The 20,024-nt window shown below is 36.1% G+C and overlaps 3 protein-coding genes across 3 annotated transcripts; 2 read left to right on the top strand and 1 right to left on the bottom strand.

Annotated features, from left to right (window-relative positions):
* Nucleotides 1-1,650: 1,650 nt before the first annotated feature.
* On the top strand, nucleotides 1,651-2,217 carry LOC146162585 (large ribosomal subunit protein mL53-like). The gene has a single exon (XM_083384696.1). It carries the CDS (start codon nucleotides 1,712-1,714, stop codon nucleotides 2,093-2,095), a length of 384 nt encoding a protein of 127 aa, XP_083240822.1. The 5' UTR covers nucleotides 1,651-1,711; the 3' UTR covers nucleotides 2,096-2,217.
* LOC146162584 (stAR-related lipid transfer protein 5-like) lies at nucleotides 2,174-6,889 on the top strand. Its single transcript, XM_083384693.1, has 7 exons — nucleotides 2,174-2,375; nucleotides 2,553-2,602; nucleotides 3,843-3,978; nucleotides 4,512-4,626; nucleotides 4,692-4,718; nucleotides 4,877-4,970; nucleotides 6,581-6,889. Exons 1-7 carry the CDS (start codon nucleotides 2,286-2,288, stop codon nucleotides 6,735-6,737), a joined length of 669 nt encoding a protein of 222 aa, XP_083240819.1. The 5' UTR covers nucleotides 2,174-2,285; the 3' UTR covers nucleotides 6,738-6,889.
* Nucleotides 6,890-8,549: 1,660 nt separating this feature from the next.
* LOC146162583 (inositol hexakisphosphate kinase 1-like) lies at nucleotides 8,550-16,577 on the bottom strand. The gene is made up of 6 exons (XM_083384691.1): nucleotides 16,399-16,577; nucleotides 14,622-14,748; nucleotides 12,586-12,733; nucleotides 11,492-11,793; nucleotides 10,481-10,656; nucleotides 8,550-9,781 (listed from the first exon to the last, which is right to left on the bottom strand). The coding sequence occupies exons 1-6, from the start codon at nucleotides 16,450-16,452 to the stop codon at nucleotides 9,308-9,310; spliced, it is 1,281 nt and encodes a 426-aa protein (XP_083240817.1). The 5' UTR covers nucleotides 16,453-16,577; the 3' UTR covers nucleotides 8,550-9,307.
* Between the last annotated feature and the right edge of the window lie 3,447 nt (nucleotides 16,578-20,024).

Raw genomic sequence — 20,024 nt, 5'->3', positions numbered from 1 at the left:
CATCTACTGTTTGTACTTTAGTTTTGATAAAGGCAGGAACAAAGAAGAACAACAAGAGACTAAACTAAAACATTTATTATGTTATTTATCTAAAATAGATTGTACACGGCGAGACAAAAGCTGCTTAATTCTCGAACAGCACACACAGATATAGAGTCGTAGCCTATTCGCTGCGGTTGCCATTTTAGAACAAACCAATAAGATTGTAAGGACTCTATAACGTTGTCCAACTGTTTCGATCATTGGATTTTCAAATGTAAACACATGATTTTTTTACAGAAATTAAGTTAAGCAACTTGAGATTGCAAAACTTACTTTATTTGTTTGAAATGATTAATTACCATTTCTTTATTGTGTTTTATTTTTGCATTACAACTTTAACGGTCGTGTTTTTTTGTTAGGCCCAGGGTTTTTTTTAAGGTTTGGTTTGGGTGACCGCTAAGTAGTTTCAAGAGACCGCAAGTGTTTCATTTAAATACTAAAAAGTTGGCCGCTCTTTCACTTATGTACGTGAAAAGTTATGCAAAAAACAAAACAAAATAATACCGCATACCACAACGCATATTGTTTGGGTTAGGGTGCGGGTTAGCGTTTGGGTGAGGGTGGGTCAAGTAATATTATGTTTATTGTTAATAATAACTTGACCCACCCTCACGCCGAAACGCTAACCCAAACAATATGCGTTGTGGTATGCGGCAGTTAAAGCACTGGTTAGGCCCATTGCATACTTAAAAAAATGTCAGGTTGACTATTGGGCGCTCAGCGCTCTTTCACTAATGTAAGTGAAAATTAATATAAAAAAAAACTTTCAAATGCCGCTTACCACAACGCATATTGTTTGGGTTAGGGGTGCGTCAAGTTATTAATAATAATAAACATAATATTACTTGACTCACCCAAACGCTAACCCTAACCCAAACAATATGCGTTGTGGTATGCGGTATTATTTTGTTTTGTTTTTTGCATAACTTTTCACGTACATAAGTGAAAGAGCGCCGACTGTTGTAGGAGACGTCCGATAATATTGCATTGAAACCCGGTGTATTTTGAAGTACACAACAAAAAACATCTAATATATAATTTAGCAAACTCTTTAAAATAATACCATAAATCAAAATTATTAAGTAAACGCCAAAGACCAAAGGGAAGCACACAGTCCAAAATTCCACAGTGTAAATAATTCCATTTAGACATAATTAAAAGCAATCTAATTTAGCAAGCAATCATACATACATCAACAAATATTATTACACATGGTTATTTGGGTTAAAGTGCTGGTTAACGTTTGGATTTTGGTGGGTCAAGCATTTTTATTAAATAATAAATATAATAATACTTGACCGTTGACTCAGCCAAACACTAACCCAAATATTGTGCTATAATAATTGTTTCAACACTGTAGTAGGATTCTAGACCAGCCCCATGAACATTACTATTCAGTCATATTCAGCCTTTAAGCATGCACAAAGTGACTCACATAGGATTATACTTACTATAAAAAAGGTATTAAAAGATAGGGTAAAAATGTTCGTTCAAAACAATGAAATTCGGCAGAACACCTAAACCTCATATTTGTCCCTTATTGTATTATTTACTCTGGCAAATCACAAGTAGAGTTATATTGTTTTAATATTATTCATGCACAGCTTTGAGTATAGAGTTTGTACATAATACATAACTTTCCACACTGCTTGTTTCTACCTGTCTCATCATGTCAGCTGGCTCGGTTCCCCCGAAGTTTGCCAAGATGGTGGTTGGGAACCTTTTGCGTTACGCCAGGAGAAGGCCTAACCTCACAAACGTTTCTTCGATTCATATTAAGTTCAGTCCTTGGAAGCATCAATCGAGGTCCGCGCAAAACTTCTGGCAAAAAGTTGCCAGCGAGAAAACCAGGAAATCCAACAGACTCTGTCCGATCACCGTGGACGTTGCCAACGACGACGCTGAGGCAACTGTCCTGGTTGAATTCTTTGATAATGAGAAACTTTGCTTGCATTGTTCAAACCTGAACACTGACGAAGTCATGTACCACTTTAACTCCTTTTGTATTCACAAGGCGTTAAGCAAAATTGACACGCCAACGTCATTATTTTGAAATTTGTGTTTTGCTGTCATTTAATGAATTAAAAAATATTTCCTGTTTGCTAGTTAAACCTGAAAACTGATACTTTTTGTGCAAAATTTCTGCATTAAAAATTGATTTGCTGTTTTTCCTAGCACTCGCTTTTACTGATAGTTTTAATATATTTCAAAGTTTATGATCTTAGTTTTAATTTTGGTCAACAATGGATTATGTTGAAATTAGCAAAAGGCTTGAGAATAAAGCATTGTCCTTAAGAGGAAATGATGATAGCTGGAAATTTCTAAAGAAAGTGGTAAGATTTGTATCTAAAATTATAAGTGAAATGTAAGCAAGCAATTTTGTATTATGATATTCTTTTTTCACCCTTACCCAACCTGAAATAGTCGGTTATAATGTGTAAAGAACCCTTAAAAAGTATCATATAAAAATGTATAAATTTCAAGTAAATCTTAAACCATTTTTGTTGAAGGGTGACATTGCAGTTTATTCTAAACCTTCTCCAGACTTCAAAGGATCAGCGTAAGTAACCAAATTTAATATGTTATCATAGAAATTTCTTTAGAGATATTTGAAAAAATGTAACTTTTTTTACAAAATTTGATAAATACCTCTGGTATTTAGTTTTAATTGTTGTAAAACATGAATATGGCTTGTTTACCCTATTAGTAAAAATGCAAATTTTAACCATACTGTGTTAACAGTTCAAATTGATAGCAACAGCTAATTGATAAAATAAATTTTGAGTCAGATTTTAGCATATTTTAGTGGTTCTTAAACTGTGTTGCGACCAAAGAATAAAACATTTAGATTTTAGTTACAGTTTATTTTGGATACCTTTTGCTGATTTAAAGATGCATTTTAGGCAAAACTGTTTATTAATTATGTTTTTTTACATTCAATTAGTTTTTTGGTTAGTCTCTTAGAGAGGTGATTTATGTAATTACTTAGAGTCTCTAGTTACTTCAATGAATTAGGATGAATACTAACCAAACACCTGTTTAAAAATATTGTTTAGGGGAAAGGCATTGCAGATTGGAAATAGTTTTTCCTGTCTTACACAACTGCTTTGCTCAACATTACATTACTGTATATGTGAATAGTGTCTGCTGATGTGTGACAATGCCCAAGAGAGTGGATTGGCGTTTCTTTCTACCCTATGCTGTTCGATAGGATACAGCTTTATACTAATGGATTGAATCACTGTGTTAGGTTATCGTGTATCCTAAGATTTGTGAATATACTTAGAGAGCAATATCAACTGAGTGAAGTGACTCTGTCTAGAGTTCAAGAAGTTAAGGACAGGTATTTTAGTGCCTTGATCCTTCGAGTCAAGTGTATAGCAAGGAATGTGTAGGCAGCTGTCCTGTAGAAACCTGCAACGCTAAAGGCGTGAATACATATTTATATAATAATGTGTGATTGTGTGTGTGTATACGTTACAGTTTTTATAAGTGTAATAATTGCAAGACTAGCCTAGTACAAGTCCTATAATAGTATTTTAACACATATATGCTGAAAGAAAAAGGGAGAAGTCAAGATAGTTTTTGTGCAGAATCTTATCAGAAGTCAAGGATTTACAACTTTCAGCTATAGGTCAAGGTAAACAATTGTCATTAATGATAGGCATAATTTATCATCAGGTAAAAAATATGGGCCTTGTATTTAACATATGGGTCTTTTTTTAATTGCTTGTCAATTTATTTGCTAATTTTAATTTGTGTTACCTATTATTAGCTTCAACTTCTGTTTTTTATTTCAGATACAAATTTGTTACCATGGTTTGTGCACCACAGAATGTAGTCTACACTGTAATGAAACCACCGATGGCCACAGCTGAGAGACTTTCTTGGGATAAAAGCATTAACCATTATGAACGCCTTGAGACAATAAATGAGGTACTAAGACATGTAAAAAGTTTAAGTTAATTTAAATTCTAAATAAACAAATGGGAACAAATGGGCTTGGGATCTTGTGGTAAACTCATTTGTTTAGTAGAAGGAACTATTGTGTTATTAAACAATTAATAACTAGTCACATGTGACTTAATAATTATGATTCTGATGCCCGTAATTCAGGCAATAAGGCACAGAGTTGTTCGGATACCAAATAACATTGTTAGTATAGTAAGTTTAACATAACTCATAACAGAAAAACAGGCAAAGGTAATGTTTTCTATTTATATTCAACCAAAGTTTTTTCGAAGGTTTGCTTTCTATCTGTTTAAGAAATTTTTATAACACCAGAAAATGCTGGATTGGTTGACAAAACATGACTGGAATTTATTGTCAGTTTGATTTGAATGTATTGATTACTACACAACTGCAGTATTGTAATAGAACTGTTACAACAATTTTAGCATCTCTAATAGCCAAATCATCTATTAACTGAGTGGTATTTATTTTTTAATAAGTTTAGCATTCTTATTTAGAATTTGGCTATCGGATTGATTTTGACCCATCCAGCATTTCGTGGAATGATTTCTCCTCGTGAATTTGTTGATCTTTATTCCTTTGTAACTTTTCCTGAAGATTTATCAGATCGCAGTAAGTTAGTGATAAAGTGGTACTTTTACAAATATAGCAAGTCTATCCAATGTTTTTTGTTTTAGATTATGGAAAAATGTCCTGGATTTTTGGTGAGTACATATTTTATATTGTTTTAGATTTACTGAAGCACAAGTGTTTAAATCAGGATATTATTAGAATTGTTCAAACAAGGATACTGGCCAGTTTCTATTTGTACCACTATTGGTGGAAGTAATCACAGCCTAAAGTTGTTTTTGCTTTTTTGCAGCTCAAAGTGTAGAGCACCATAAGAGAAAAGTGTCTAAAGATTTTGTGAGGGCAACAAACTATCCGGCTGGCTTCATGGTTGCAGAGGACCTAAGGTGAAATATAGTGTTTCTGTAACCTGCTGAATTGTATGAATGCAATCTATGCTGGTGCTTCCAACTTGTGTTTATGACACTTTAAAAATGCTAAATTTCTCCCCTAGCAAACCCCAGAATATTCATCTTTTTTTAAAGCGTTTTGAATAAAATAGGTATTGAAGTGTTACATATCGTTCTGCCATTGCCTCAGCTATTTAAGATATTTGCGTTTTTACATGGTCTATTTTTTAAGCAAATGGCTGTAATGCACAACTTTCTTAACACAGTCTAGTTGCAATGCACAACTTTCTTTAACACAGTCTAGACTAGAGTATAAAAATGTTACTGTGGGCATGCTGTGAGTAGTTGTTGATTTTAAGACTAAATATCTTTCAGAAAATTAATATTATCTTTAAAGAAGCATTTTTTGAGCTACATACGTTTTTTTTTAATTTTAATTATCACCAATCTGCTGCAAACACTGAACCACTATGGATTAAATAAACTAGCGTTTTTGCGATATTTACCAAATTTTTGCGTATATTTAAAGAATATAGGCTCAAAAAATTTACTCATGTTCTGATATAGGAGTTAACATAAAAAATGCTATTAAAGCAAAGTCTTAACAGAACCTGTATGTTATGCAAAGTTAAACTCAGAATCAAAACATAGCATTTTGCCTATTGGGGCGTTATTGAGGTCACTTCGTATCGCATTCCTAATCAGCCTTTCTCCCGAATTGCGAGTGTGTGATAAGCGCAAAAGAACAACGCAAAACCTTATCGGAACCCACATGTATCACAGTGCTAATCTATCTTTCCAATAAAGCTCGGTTTAACGCTGCCACAAATAACCCGTGAAACCCATTGCGTTGTGGTGCGACACAAAGTAAAGCTTTCTCGTGTTGTGCGTTCAAGAATAAGGCTGTTTATGAAGTGGAAGACCCAAATACAGGGGTTCTTAACTTGGAGGCTCCCTGGACTAGTTTTAGGGGCTCCGTACAGGCCTTTGAAAAATTTGAAGCCTCGGCGTACTTTTATAAAATGAAAATCTTTTGAAATGTATTTAGACTCGATTTCAGTTCCACTGTTTGTTGGCCTGAAAACAACCGGTTTCTTGATTGTACTTGTTTTATGACGTGATCTCTAAAAATCCTACACCGACCCCAAAACAATTTTTTGAGGTCCCCGTAAAATAAGTTTAAGGACCACTGCCCTGGTCAATTGTTTATATTACCGGTCAGTACGCCGGACTAAATTTACTACTTTTTTCTCACTATTAGCATCCTTTAAGTAAGACGATCGCGAGAAAGTCGTATTTTAAGATCCACTTTTTTATCTTAAAAAACAGAGGTACCGAGCTAGAGTTTATTTAAGTGTATGAAATGTTTTATAAATATATGATATAGATAATAATAATTAGATGTACTTTATAAAAGTGTGCAAATTTGCTATGCATACCAGGTGTATACACACAAACCAGGATAATGTTGAACCTATTTATCATGTTAAACATAAAATTCGCTCTGTTTGTCTTTAAAAAAGATTTTGTTAGCCGTCTAACATACTATATTAGCATTCCAAAAAACAGCAAATTTTGTTGATATAATATCTGTGTTTTTTATTTAGTGATCCAAGCAATAAGAGCTTTCTGGAGTTTTATGTGAACACTGATATCGGTGGAATGCTTCCTCGGTATGTGGTCGAGTCTGCACTTCCATCCCAACAGGCCAGCTACATAGAAAGCATTAAAAAGGAAGTTGCAAGACGGATGGCAGAAAATTAGCAAATTACAAGCAAAATGCTGCCGAGCCCATAATTTAATTTTCTGCCGATAATTTTTTTTTCTGTTTATTTTTTGCGGTAACTAAGAATTTATAATGATTCCATTAACTCAGCGGTTCTCAACCGGAGTGCTGCGGCATATTTTTTAACATTCAAGGGTTCTGAGTGTTATTTCAAATTCTTTAGGATTCCAATTATTGGTAAGCTTCTTGATACTATTTTTTGTGTACCATAAAAGGGCAAAACATTAAAAAATTTTTTTCAACCTTGTTGCATAGTTAATGTGCTGTTTCCATCTCGTTTATTGTAACGTCACAATTAACCACTCAGCAAAAATACGAGCAAGGGTGCCACGAACTATTTATAATTTCTGCAGGGTGCCACAACCAAAAAATGGTTACGAAACACTGTATTAACTGATAGCAATGATCTTGAAATTTGATGTTTTTCTAACAACGATCAAAGAGGTTCACATAAATTAAATTTCCCTCTGCGTAAAAGAGCAACTAATTTTATTATTATTTTTTAATGGTGTATTATTAACTTGTTTTGCAAATCGTTTTATATCTATATGATGATTGAAATCGTAATATTGTCTTTACATTACTATTTGAAGTTACTCTTAACTGTCATATTTTGTTAGGTTGCCAAAAGTTTTTTTGTTGTTCTATGCAAGAATTGCAATTTTTGTGAAATTCGATTTTAACCATCAGTATTACTTAAACTGCCTAATGTTGAATTTTTAATTGTTTTTTAATGAGTTTTATCTGGTCATACCAACGACCAAGGTGCATTCCAGATGTTAAAATAAACTTCTATCTGAGCAAATTTAACAAATATGTTGTTTACTTAATTAGACTCAGCCTAAACCAATATTTGTCAAAAGACGATAGACGAATGCTAAGCCTAAATACAAAAACAAAACTTTCGGCGACTCAATTATATATTTATTTTTTTTATAAGTCATTAGAACTTAAAACCACCGGTATAAATAAATTCGAATTTAAATAATATACACCATATCTTCTTTTTTCTTGACACTTTTCTTAATTTTTCAAGAAATCTTGCTCTGGTCTAAACCCGATCTCAATAAATCTGACCGCGTAAACCAGGGATGTCCAACCTTTTAACAGTATGGGTCGCAAATTGACACTTTAAAAATTTCGATGGGCCGCAAAACCCATTAAATGAAAGGGGTGACGTCATAAGTTACGTCATTTCGTCACTTCATAAAAGAACTTAATTTACAAACATTCGCTCTTCGAGAGTGAACTCGTGCGCAAATATGCAAGTGAATGTCAGCCTTATCGCGCGAAGCGCGACAAATTGAGTTTACATGCCGCATTATGCCATGGTACGACACATTTAGGCTGATATATTTCCTTGAAACGGGCCGCAAAAACACACACATGGCTACATTAGCGTTCGATGGCCGTTATATTGCGGCATTAGACTCCATTAGGCCTATAGTCTCAGAAAAAATATGAGATTATGCCTTCATCAAGTACTGCGCGTTCTACACGTTTTTGATGATAGTTGCAACAACTGTTTTTAATAAAGGATATTGAAAGTGAAAATAAGAGGTGGGCCGCACGTTAGTATCAGGCGTGCCGCGGGTTGGACATCCATGGCGTAAACTATACTGCTGTCGGCGGCCCAACCAAATCAATCGCGTCCCATATTGGTTGAAAAATGCTGGCATCTCTTAATCTTATATACTGTATACAGTGGTAGGACTTCTACTAAACTGCGTTTGTGCTCTGACTTTATCTTCTGCTTATTTCTGAACACCACGGAGGATTGTTGACGATTTTATTTAAGTGCATTGACCTGTAGGTTTGCATAAAACAGCTCATCGGCGCAAATTACTGCAAGCGCTTGAAACTATTGTCACAGTCGCAAAGGAACTCGAAGTTATATACGCATGTGCGTCAGAATTAAACAAAAATACGACCTAAAGTCGCCAATTATAGCGAAAAGAATACGAAAAGCAAAAATATAAACTATAAGTAAGCGCGACAAAGCGACCATAATATGTATGGTGAAGAATTACCGATAAAGAGTTAAAACATTAATTTTAGGTTTTTCAATTTGGCTAACCGGGTACAACATTTCGCCATATATGAATGAAGTAAATGGTTACAGTACTTCGATTCAAAAAAATGTAGAAACCTGGAATTTTAATAACGGCTTTAGTATTCGTCTTTGCGTCCCACAAACAAAAATATGTACTATACGAAGAGGGTTAAAATCTAACAAATTGGCAACGATGATCATAAAATATGGCAGATTACTTGCATTAAGGTTTTAAACTACAGCTTCTACTGTCCCATTTTAGTTTGTACTATTCAAAGCAACGTCGATAAATCTCTCGATAGTACCTTTCAATATTAAAATAAAAAATAGAAATATGAACTCTATAGTAAACGAGAACAGTTTTTTGTAAAGTGCATTAATTAACCTCACATTGTTTTTTGGTTGAAACTGCTTCTGAACCATTTGCAAAGTTTACCAACAGGGTAAATTTGCCTAAAAAGGATTCTAAAAAACATAAGCACCCGGTGTTTGTTGTCAACCGTCAGTTTGAATCTCTTGTAGTAAGGCAATGAGGCTATTAAGCGCCAACAGACAGTCGCCGTCTGGCCCTTGGTAGACCTGTTTATCGTCTAAGAACCCCCTGAAAGTGCTGTGAGCAAAGTCGATCATATGAACGCCGGTTTGACTTCTGGCTTCCACATTCTTGTCCAACGAGTTGTTCTGCGACGCCGAGTTCCTTCTTCCGGTTCCCACGGGAAGTTCTTCCGACTCTGTGGCGCCATCGTACGACAGCAGCACCGAGCTGGCGTAGAAGCGAAAGCTCTCCTGGGCCTCAACGACGCCCCGCAGCTCCACCAAGCGGTCGAGGATGGGCGGAATTATGTCCGTTAGTAGGCGCTGTCCGTTGGTGAAGAATTGTCGCAAGGCCGCCTTGAAACCGTCGGTTGAAAGACCGCGGCCGTAGTACTTGTCTCGGCAGAGAAATTCTCCGGTTGTTACTTGATATACCTTTGAAAGTTATAATATTAAACAGTCAAATGGAGCATTCTTAAAAATTATCTTAACATTAGCAGAAAGAATCTGTGAATATTTTATTATATGTTTGTGTCAATAAAAACTACTGTGACGCCACAAAAGTGTCCTGCTAAATACTAACAGCAGTAAAGCAGACGTCAAATATTCTTTATAAATGTTTGGGCATCTTGGTAGCATATAATTCAAAGAAATTGGTGAAAAACGTTTTGCAAGCGCCTAATTAAACCCTTTAAACTCCTGCGTAAAATATCAGACTCAAATAATGACAAATCGATAGTAAGGTGCTATGATACGTAATCCATTACTGTTGGTCAAAAGGCGACTTCCGAAGGGCTATGTCACAGTTATTAACACGTATGTTTGTTTGTTTATCCGTCATTGAATGATATAAATTCCCTTCAATGTGAAGTTACTTGTACTAGAGAAATACGGGGCATTTGCGTCATGTTTAGTTATCGACGGGTTCCCCTGTGATACCGTGTAGCTTAGTTGGCAGAGCGACGATCCCCGTATAACCGGATTTCGTGCACGAGTTCGAACCACACCTCAGGCTAGTTGTTTTTCTAGCCTATCTTGCTTGTATCATTGATCGGCAGATTCGGTTATTCAGCGATGGTTTCCGATGTAGCTTAGTAAGGCATTTTGTTGAAAAAACTAGCTCTTCTCCCAAACCTGCATCCCTGCCAGTCTTATCCCCAGGCTGCCAGTGCTGCTTCTTTGAACCAGGTTGAAGTGCTTGTCCTTCTTCGCTTGCGAGCAACCGTCCCTCCCCATTTGTGTCCCGATCTTGAGGTCCAGGACGCAGGGAAGGCGATAATGGGACGTGACGTCTTCCAGAAGGAGATAGGCTGCATTTTTACAGAACTACTTTTAAAACGATTTAGCGGCTATAACGATTGCATCACACAGCCGAAGATAAACCAAGAGTCGATTTTTTACCGTGTGTTTTCTGTGGCACCCCCTCTTAGATTTAAACGTTTTTTACAATAAACCAGCTGATGTGTTTTTTCTTTTAAAAAAGTTGCGTACGAGAGAGATGCAACAGACTTATGCTTATGCGGTGGTTTCGCGACCAGTTTTCAGTGAGGTAACTTGGCTCAGTTGGTCGAACTTTACACCCAGTATGATTGAGGTCGTGAGTTTAAATCTCAGCTCAGGTTAGATTAACCTAATTATATTATTGTCCTTTGCGTGGTACGACATGAAAGGCTAAGATCATAGTTGTAGCCTGCACACATTGTATATTTCTGTATAAATTACGCATTTTTACATTCAAGTTATATCAAGAGCAAGTCAGACCAAGTCTTGTCCTTGTCATAAAAATTAAATGTTAAACTATTAGAATTTTTAAACTTGAACGATCATGAGCATTAACTGAACAAAAAATACGAAAAACGCAACATATAGTAAGCAAATGTTTTATGTGCAAACATTTGGAGCTTAATTTTATATAAAAAAAATAAAAAAAACTTCATTTCAACCATAATCATTTGTCCAAACCTAAGTTAAGTGATGTCATTTGTCCGAAAGACTGAAGTCAAGTCATTTTGCCCAAATACCTAAGGCAAGTCATTTGAAAGCAGTGACTTAAGTCAAGTAATTACAACACTGCGCACAAATCACACAACGCTTTAAAGGAGCAACATTTCCGTAGTAAACAAACAAACTTCGGCAAACACTCACCTTTAATGAAGTTGCCCTTTTTTCGAATCTTCTCGAACATCGTCACGAACTCGTTGCGCTCCTTCTGACCGTACACGCTACCAGCGGTGGCGTCCCAGAGCCTCTGGAGGTCCACCTCTTTCCGCAAGATGTCGCCCTTGAGCGTCCGGTTTATTTCCCTCCGGTGCTGACGTAATGACCAAGGGTTTTTCCCCACCGCCTCGGTGAGAGCCTCCTGGTCTTTGTCCACGGTCCACGGGTGGCTCGTGAAGCCGTTGGTCGCCTTGTATTCGAGCCTGTCCAGGCCTTTGAATGTCGTCTGTCTGTGATGAGTGAAATATGGCGGTTATGCTTTGCTACCGCGTTGTTGTTGAGGATTTCTGGGGCGTTGGATGTTTTGTTGAAAAATACTTGCCCGGAAATTGCAAATACGTAATTTTTTTTTTAATAATTTTTGGGAAACAATTTTTAATCATTTTTGGAAAACAAAATACTTGTAATGCTCAAAGCCATTCAATTCCACTTATTCTCGAATGCACCATCAGCGAAAACTTAGTTAAAGGCACATTCAATCACGAAGTCTATCGAACGTATAGTCAAAAATTGAAATATCTTAACTATGAACTTAGTCCCGATTAAATTGTATTTTGGGGGGCCAATCATTATAGTTACGCAAAATGGTTAGAGAGTCTATGCCTTAGCTCTAAACTTGAGAGTATAAAGTAAATAATGATAACAGCTAGAGTTTTATCCAAAACCATCAATCGTTATATCGAAAAATATACGGGATACTCCAAATAACCTTTAAACAGAGTTGGTCAAAACTTACAATCATACCATTGCTATCAATTTACGTTTCGGCAAGACACGAAGTAAATAATACTATAAGTAGAATTAGACCCATTCTTTGCCTGAGACAGACCAAGCTGTGAAAATCCTGCTTGATTTGTATCCAATATTCCAGTCACCAATGTTTCCCAACATTTTTTTTTGCGCCAACCAAAATCATAAGCGAACAAAACACGAAACAACCTAAGTATGAATTTAAATAATATATGATCCACGTCTTCGCACAGCTTCCGCAAATTTCAATTTATTATCAAAGTCCCTCTTACTTTAACATGGGGTGGTCGTTCGGGCTTCCGTCGGCGTTATGCGGTAAGGCGGGTTCGTATCCGGGCAGTGGGGGAGGGATCCACATCTCTGAAGTCCGGAAGCGATGCGAGTTGTCGTTGCCCTTCTCCAAAAGCACGTAGAGAAGTCCTGGTAGTTTAAAGATCGATAAATGTGTCCAGCATTTTGGTGCTTCATTTTATGATTTAGGCCTAAAGCTGGGATGGAGAAGCTATAGTTATACTAAGTGGTGCGGATTCAGGCGAAAATGTGGCAGCGCGACGGGGCATGACGGGGTCTACTCCAGTTGAACTAGAACAAATTTTCGGAAAATCTTTCCAATATATTTGATAACTTGACACCATTACTGTACATTTTAACTATTATTTTCGATTACATACCTCTCAAATCCAAACAGTTTTTTTTAGGAAATGCAAACTTTTCCCTTTTTGTAAGCTTTTTTACCATGATTTTTTGACATATGAAAAATTAATCCCCACCAAAACTATAAACAGCATAATTTACTTCACAGCACAATACACGCTTTTTTAGTAGTTTCCATTAGCGTTTAATGAAATCGACATTTAGATTTTGTGGATTGACGCAGGCCAAGCAAGTCAACTTTAAAAGCCTAACTTCCTGATATAGAGGGTTGGTTTTATTTTTGTTTGCTTTTACATCTCGTCAAGTAAATAAGTAAGCCGCGTAATGTTTTTCGCATTTACACCTTTTGGAGCCTTGCTGTTTGGTGCTTGAATAATTATTCTTTAGAGATTTAAGTTATATGTTTCAACTGGACATCTCGCTTTAAAGAGGCGGTCAAGTGTTGGACAGCAATCTCACAAGAGAAAATGGAAAATTGCATGTTTTTTTCCCTTGTTGCGTTTAATTCTCTTAAATAGCATATTTATCTTAATATTTCGGATATTTACAGTTTCACGAAGAAAATCAGACCAGAGTATTAGAGTAGTACTGAATAGTTCATACTCGCATTGACCTTTTTTTGAATCAAAATCCCAATAATATTTTTGGACAATGTGATGTCAACGACGTCTATTTTGAAAAAAATTAAGGGTGAACGTGTAGTTATCGCATTGTCATTATGACAGCTTCACCTTGGCTCGTTATTACATCGCAATGCCTCTTTGTGACGTCACTTAAGCGTGTCCTTGCCTTAACCTTGCTTTGGTGTCTAAATCGAATCTGTCGACAGCATATGGTCGTAATCGTTATTGTTTCCGCCCTTGGAACCTTTCAGTTGTGCAGCAATCAACAAGCGGCATATTAACGCGGACCGATAAGAAGATTGGACAAAAATCAATTCGGTGCGGTGGTTCGCAAGAGATTTGCAGGAGCTTGGGTAATGAATTACTTTTAAAACCTAGCGCCTAATCAAATGTGAAATACCGCTCAAATCAATACGAAAAAATGGCCTTTAAACACCAAGAAAGATGCATGTAGATTAAACTTTTGGATAATCTATAGATCAGGGGGTACCAGCATTTCCATTGTGGCTACCTCTTTTTGACATTAAAAACTTATCTCCTGCAATCAAGTAATAAACAAACAACACTTAGGATCTAATAATAAAACAAACATTTATATTTAGTTAAATGAAAGACTGGATTATTATTTTTTTGCTATTCAGTAGTTAAAGACAGCATATCATACCATTGTTAAAACTAATCCATAACATTGTCAAATTACCTCTTGGGGTCGTCAGGGGGTTTACATTGGTAACATTATTTGGGTTAGGGAGCGAGTTTGGGTTTGGTTTTAAGTTGATCCCGAATTATTAGGTTTATTCTTTTTTCTATTTATTTCCATTTTGGCAACTCGTTTTATTAGTGTAAAAGAAGTGTTAGGATTCCAGACCAGCGCTGAAAGATTTTTTTATTTAATAAACGGCCAGGACAAAAAACAATTTACTTTTCAACGTGTTTTCGCGGTGATATTCCATCGGGCTTGATCAGGTCGAGTTAATGATTGCATTTCTTCCAAATATTATATTCACCCCCTTAGACTTAAGGCGGCTTACCTTTGAGCTTGGGAGCGAATGACTTGAGCGCCAGGGGCAGGGCAACGTAGAAATTCCATTCCCGAAACGACAGACTCTTGCATAGGGTTGCCTTATTCAGTGAGAGCATGTGGGCTCGTCCGCTGACCTGCAGAAGATCATTGTGACGTCAAACGGGCTGTCATTGTCAGGTCGCGCGACGCCTTCGCCACGGGTGACGTGTCACAATACATTCATTGTTGCTCGGAAGGTCGCTGATGTATGAAATTACTTTCCGGCTATATAGCGTTGTTAGCCTTGCCCGGCAATCTTCGGATTTCGGTGTTGCACCGCGAGCAATGTGGATTAGAGTTGGGAAGATTGTGCTTCGAGTGAATTGATGAGAATTTGATCGTTTGGCATTGCTGGGAGGCACGGCATTAAACATTTCATTTCGTTGCGGCCTTTTTTTATACTTATTGAGTCGAATGGGATGTTCAAAGGCGCACAGGCTTTCACTGTTAAAATTTAAGCTATTTCGAATGTACCTTAAACAGTTGTTCTTAAACTAAAAAAACGCATGGCGGACCCCTACAATTTGTTTTAATTGTTCACGCCCGCATATTATAAACATAAAATAAAGGGTAAATCGGTAAACAAAGTCCCAATTTAAAATGAGCAAAATCGCAATAAAACAACTACATAACGAACATAAATAAGATGGTTGAACTTGCATCACTACTATAAGGATCCCAATAGGTCCGCCGGTCCGTAGACCACACTTAAGAACCATTGACGTAAACTATTTCTTTAACCTGATAAATTTAACTATTCATATTAGCAACGTAATGTTAAGCAACTAGCACGTGTTTTTTCAGGCGCTAAGAAGTGCATTTTCTCACATAGAAGTCCCGCGTTGTACAACATTAAACGTTCGTCATCTATAATTAATGAACTGGTGCAATTTCGCTTCGCAAGTTGCCACAAGTGTGTATTCCAGTGATGGTAGTTGCCTGAAGAAATATACCCTTTTACATATGAAGATTTAGCTTCTTTATTTCACCCTAGAGCGCAAATGAATTGATCAGTTTTAAATCACTTGGCTATCTGTCATAGGTTTTTAGCTGGTATATCTAAGGTACCAATCAGTCGGACTATAATAGCTTGGCACACAATTTCACATACATTAGACATGATAATCTTAACTGCCAAAAATTACAGACGCCGGACTTGATTTAACGACCATTGGGTGAGACTCTCACGACCGGAGAATACCGTTTGCCATGACACTATTTACAACGAGTAACCCACCAGTTTTCGGGATCAGCACGTTAACACTAACAAATTGAACGCTGTTGGGTGTGAATTTGATGCTACTTTCGAAAACGTGTGGCAGCGGTAAAGGGGTTGTTTTAACGGGGAAATGGGATTTTGTGCATTTAAGGATAAGCAAGTGGCATGTAATCACAAAAACACCCTACAATGTCGAACAAATATCCCCATAAACATTTATAGCACTTCATTTGTATTTTTATTTAAATTTTCACCGCTTTTAAATTGCACATTCGTTACCTTGTTTTTCCACCAAACTTCATTTTAAAAGTAGACACATGTCCAACATGTGACAGATTAACCAAGTGTTTGCCTACCTTTAAATAAAGTGTTTTCCCCGCCTTACCTTACATTTATAAAACCCTCGATTTTGCTTTGCATTCCAAAGCTACGGCGACCATGACACATATAATAACAAGAGGAAGCGAGCCGTTGTTACGAAACAATCGCACACAGTATTATGACGAACACAATACGCTGTACTTACCTGGTGAACGTACGGGTCCAACTCTTTGCCCGGGTTGCCAAGGTCTGACGTCATTGTGACGTACCAAACGACGTGTTTTGATCACGATCGGATTTTTCACATGATCGCCATGATAAGAGATGTTTCACCAGGGTTTTATTGTTCAATATCCACTTTTACGTTACGATTAAATTTAGAGGGTTCTTTATAAAAAGAAAAAAAACACAAGTAGTACAACGATTTAAAAGTAATGACAACCTGTTTATACATAAGGTTAAATTATCACAGAGTGGCGGCTCGTCTAAATTAATTGAATAAACTGCAGGAATAATAATTAATTGTTTGAAATAGAAAACATGATACAAAGTGGTAATAAAATCACTATTTAAACGAGCTCTGTACTTCTTAAGGCACTATAGCAATTCTCAATCTCATTTGGCGAATTTACATCCTGTTCAAGTACTATCGAATTTTCCTGCCTCAATTGAACATACAAATCCTATGGGCTCGCACAATAGGTTTTCGAATGACAGTTTTTTCTTGTTTCCTGCAGATGAGCTTGTAAGGTGAATCTAAACCTAACGGTGCTTAAAATGAAAAAGAGGATAATTAATTGGTAACTAATCAAACTTTTTGCTATGCTCTTTGTTTTAGATCTAAGTTCTTTCCATTTTTACAGTCGCTACGCGCAAGCAAAGGTTAAACGCCACAAAGGCTCAACCTGTTTTTAAACTTAAAAGTTTATTAGCAGCCCTTATGTCAAATATTAACGTATATTTTCCGCTGTGCGAAAATAGCTCTTGCGCAACATTGACAATACTTCAAGTACCACGGTAACAACCTGTATAGTTTGCACAGTAATCAATGTTTGTCCGGCTTATAAGTTACATAACCCTTTGTACGACAGAGTTACAGTTAACTTCAGGGCCGGATTAACATAGTGGCAGCTGCTACGGGCCCCGCGCTTGGTGAGCAAAATGTTGTTTTTTTGGGGGCAAAACAGAACATAGTTGGTAAGTAATTTTTGGCTTGCAAACTGGAATTGCATAGGATATATGAATATTATAGCTGCAAGATTGAATTACTAGTCCCAGGTATTTTCCCTTTCTAACACTGGTCAACAAAGTTTTACTTTTTTTTCAAACGAGAATGTGAGTATTTCATCTTAGACGTATTTTCGCGCTAATTTCAAATATACCTTTATTTTTTCTCTAGCACATCGCTTTTTAAAAATACGGTCAAACTTAAATTTTCCGAAAAAACGCATTAAAAAAAACGCACAGCTGTGATACATGGCCCGTAAAAACGTCTGACATATAACTTTTTTATACACATAACTCAAGTCAGCACCATAGAACTTTTATGATATAATTTTGAACTATTCCCCTTTATAAAATCTTTGGTGACGGGGTTTTATAGCTTAAAATGTCATTTTTGTTCGTCACTAACTGAACCAAGGATGTCTGGAAAAAAAGTTTAACACTGTGTGAAGAAAATTCGCTTTGAGTGACATACATAACCCATCTATACTAAGCTAAGCAGATCATCAACACCGAACGGCAAATAATGCAGTTTGCATTTTCTAAAAAGTTAGCACAACACTCACTAAATTCCAGCCAAGCCGCGTAATTCCACCTTTTTACAATGTGCATCCTTTGGAATTTTACTAATATTTTGTTAAATCAAGATTCCTTTCGTTTTGCTTAGCTTAATAGTGAAATGTTTTTTGTCGAAAAACGCTAAACATAGAACTCCATTTTTCTATTCCTCAAGCAAGAAAAAAAGAACTCGCATCTATAGTAAGGCTGTGTAAATCTGTCTGTAAAGCAGAATTGGTTTTAAACTTTCGTTTTGTTCTTAACTCCATTCAATGTTCAAATTTATCAGGGAGAATTCAAGACTTTCATGAGGAGGACGTGAAACACGTATTGCGACATTATGTAGCATAGGTCTCCTAGCTATATCCAACAGCTTTGAGTACAATTGTCCAACTTAAGGATATCTGAATTGATTCATTGCTTGTCGTTGGTCACTCAAATTTAAAAAGGATATGTAACATTACTGATTATAATCTGGCTTTACCGAACATTTATTTTTTGGGATTTTTACTGCTGTAGTGCTACGAGAACTTGTTTAACAACATGTATACTCAGCTCGGATGCTGTTTTTACATATGGAAATTAACGCTATTATTATAAAAATCGGTAATAAAAGATCTTTTCTATATTTTGTATAGCAGTAAAATGATATAGAATGGTGTGTGAGTCACATTATAGTGTGTGAGTCACATTATATTGGATTATGTCACAGTGCGCAATTTGCCTATATTAAAAATACAGCAATATATTGAAAAAATTAAAATGCGAATATTTCAAACACCTGATGTGCTAGAAAAAAAATGAGGGCAACAGCGCTGCAAACACATTAAGAATCATTTGATCACATCTCTGTTTAAAATTTTCTGGTGACCAGTGTTTCTTCTGGAAGCAACTGTCTTGATCAAGTGCTGTCACAAACACAATAATGTTCCCGCTACGTAGGAAATACTTCGACGCTTTTCAGCCTTTATACCTTGAAGTGTTAACTATTAGTTTAGGTTTCAGCTTGGTTTCCCAGTCGCACAACAAAAACTCTTGTTTACGTCGCAACTTTTTCTATCAAACGCTCTTCTTTTAGTCGTCATTATTCCGATTTATGCTGCAGTCAACATTTTTGGGCGGAATGCAAAGCGGAAAACACCTTGCAGAGGTTTGGTGCATGTTAACGAAGTGTTAATGGTCGGACTACATATAACTTATATGTTGGTTTAACTTGAGATGCTAAACGCGAAATATAATAATTACAACACACGTCACTTTTTTTTTTGATGCATTGTGACGTAATACGAACGGTTAGTCCACATTTCTTGACATTAACAATTTATTACATATTTGTCTATATAATGGTAACTAATTGTATTGGAGAGAGATCAGTTTCAAAATTCAAGTTTATTAAAAACTATATGTTAAATACAGTGGGAAAAGAGCGGCAACACTATTTAATTCTTTTAAATGTTGAAAATGACGTTTTGAAGTCAATGAACTCATCTGAATGAACTGCAAAATTTGCAGAGTATAAAATGCGTCGAAAATACATTTGAATGATATTATTGAAGTTTAATATTTCTCCTTTCAAACAAAAAATTACATTATAGAATTTTGTTGTTGTAGAATGTAGATTAAATCTATAAAATATTCAATTATATTCCTGTCTTTATTTGTACATCAAATCAATCTGCTACAGGCCCCGCACTTAGTTAATCCGGCACTGGTTAACTCTGTTGGTGTTGACAACTACCGACCGCTAGGCCTATACACCTTATTTTTCCAGGCACCCACAAGCATCTATATGTCTTATGATTTTCCAGAGGAATTACTGTGGAATTACAATGGGCAATATAGACTTAATGTTTTTTCGAAGGGGCAAAAACTAAATGACGGGTATTAAATAACACAATATGCATTTGTGAGGAGATCTCTTTGAGATAAAGACCTGTATTTTCCACTAAGTATTATTTTTGGATGCATAACTGGCGTAATACACGTTGAACTGAATACATTTGGTGTGGAATGGTCGTAATACACGTTTAACTGAACACCGTACGCAAA

Source organism: Ascidiella aspersa, chromosome 3, assembly GCF_963924565.1.
Source record: "Ascidiella aspersa chromosome 3, kaAscAspe10.2, whole genome shotgun sequence".
In the NCBI taxonomy this organism is placed as follows: Eukaryota; Metazoa; Chordata; class Ascidiacea; order Phlebobranchia; family Ascidiidae; genus Ascidiella; species Ascidiella aspersa.
The sequence above is the reverse complement of the archived record's forward strand: the minus strand, read 5'-3'. Positions and strand labels throughout refer to the sequence as shown.

Coding starts and splice junctions, on each gene's coding strand:
- LOC146162585 (XM_083384696.1), top strand. CDS start 1,712: ATGTCAGCTGGCTCGGTTCCCCCGAAGTTTGCCAAGATGGTGGTTGGG.
- LOC146162584 (XM_083384693.1), top strand. CDS start 2,286: ATGGATTATGTTGAAATTAGCAAAAGGCTTGAGAATAAAGCATTGTCC. Junction 2,603..3,842: donor CCAGACTTCAAAGGATCAGC/GTAAGTAACCAA, acceptor TTTTTATTTCAG/ATACAAATTTGTTACCATGG. Junction 4,719..4,876: donor AAAAATGTCCTGGATTTTTG/GTGAGTACATAT, acceptor GCTTTTTTGCAG/CTCAAAGTGTAGAGCACCAT.
- LOC146162583 (XM_083384691.1), bottom strand. CDS start 16,452: ATGACGTCAGACCTTGGCAACCCGGGCAAAGAGTTGGACCCGTACGTT. Junction 12,734..14,621: donor ATTCGCTCCCAAGCTCAAAG/GTAAGCCGCCTT, acceptor TTAAACTACCAG/GACTTCTCTACGTGCTTTTG. Junction 10,657..11,491: donor AAAGGGCAACTTCATTAAAG/GTGAGTGTTTGC, acceptor GTAAAAATGCAG/CCTATCTCCTTCTGGAAGAC.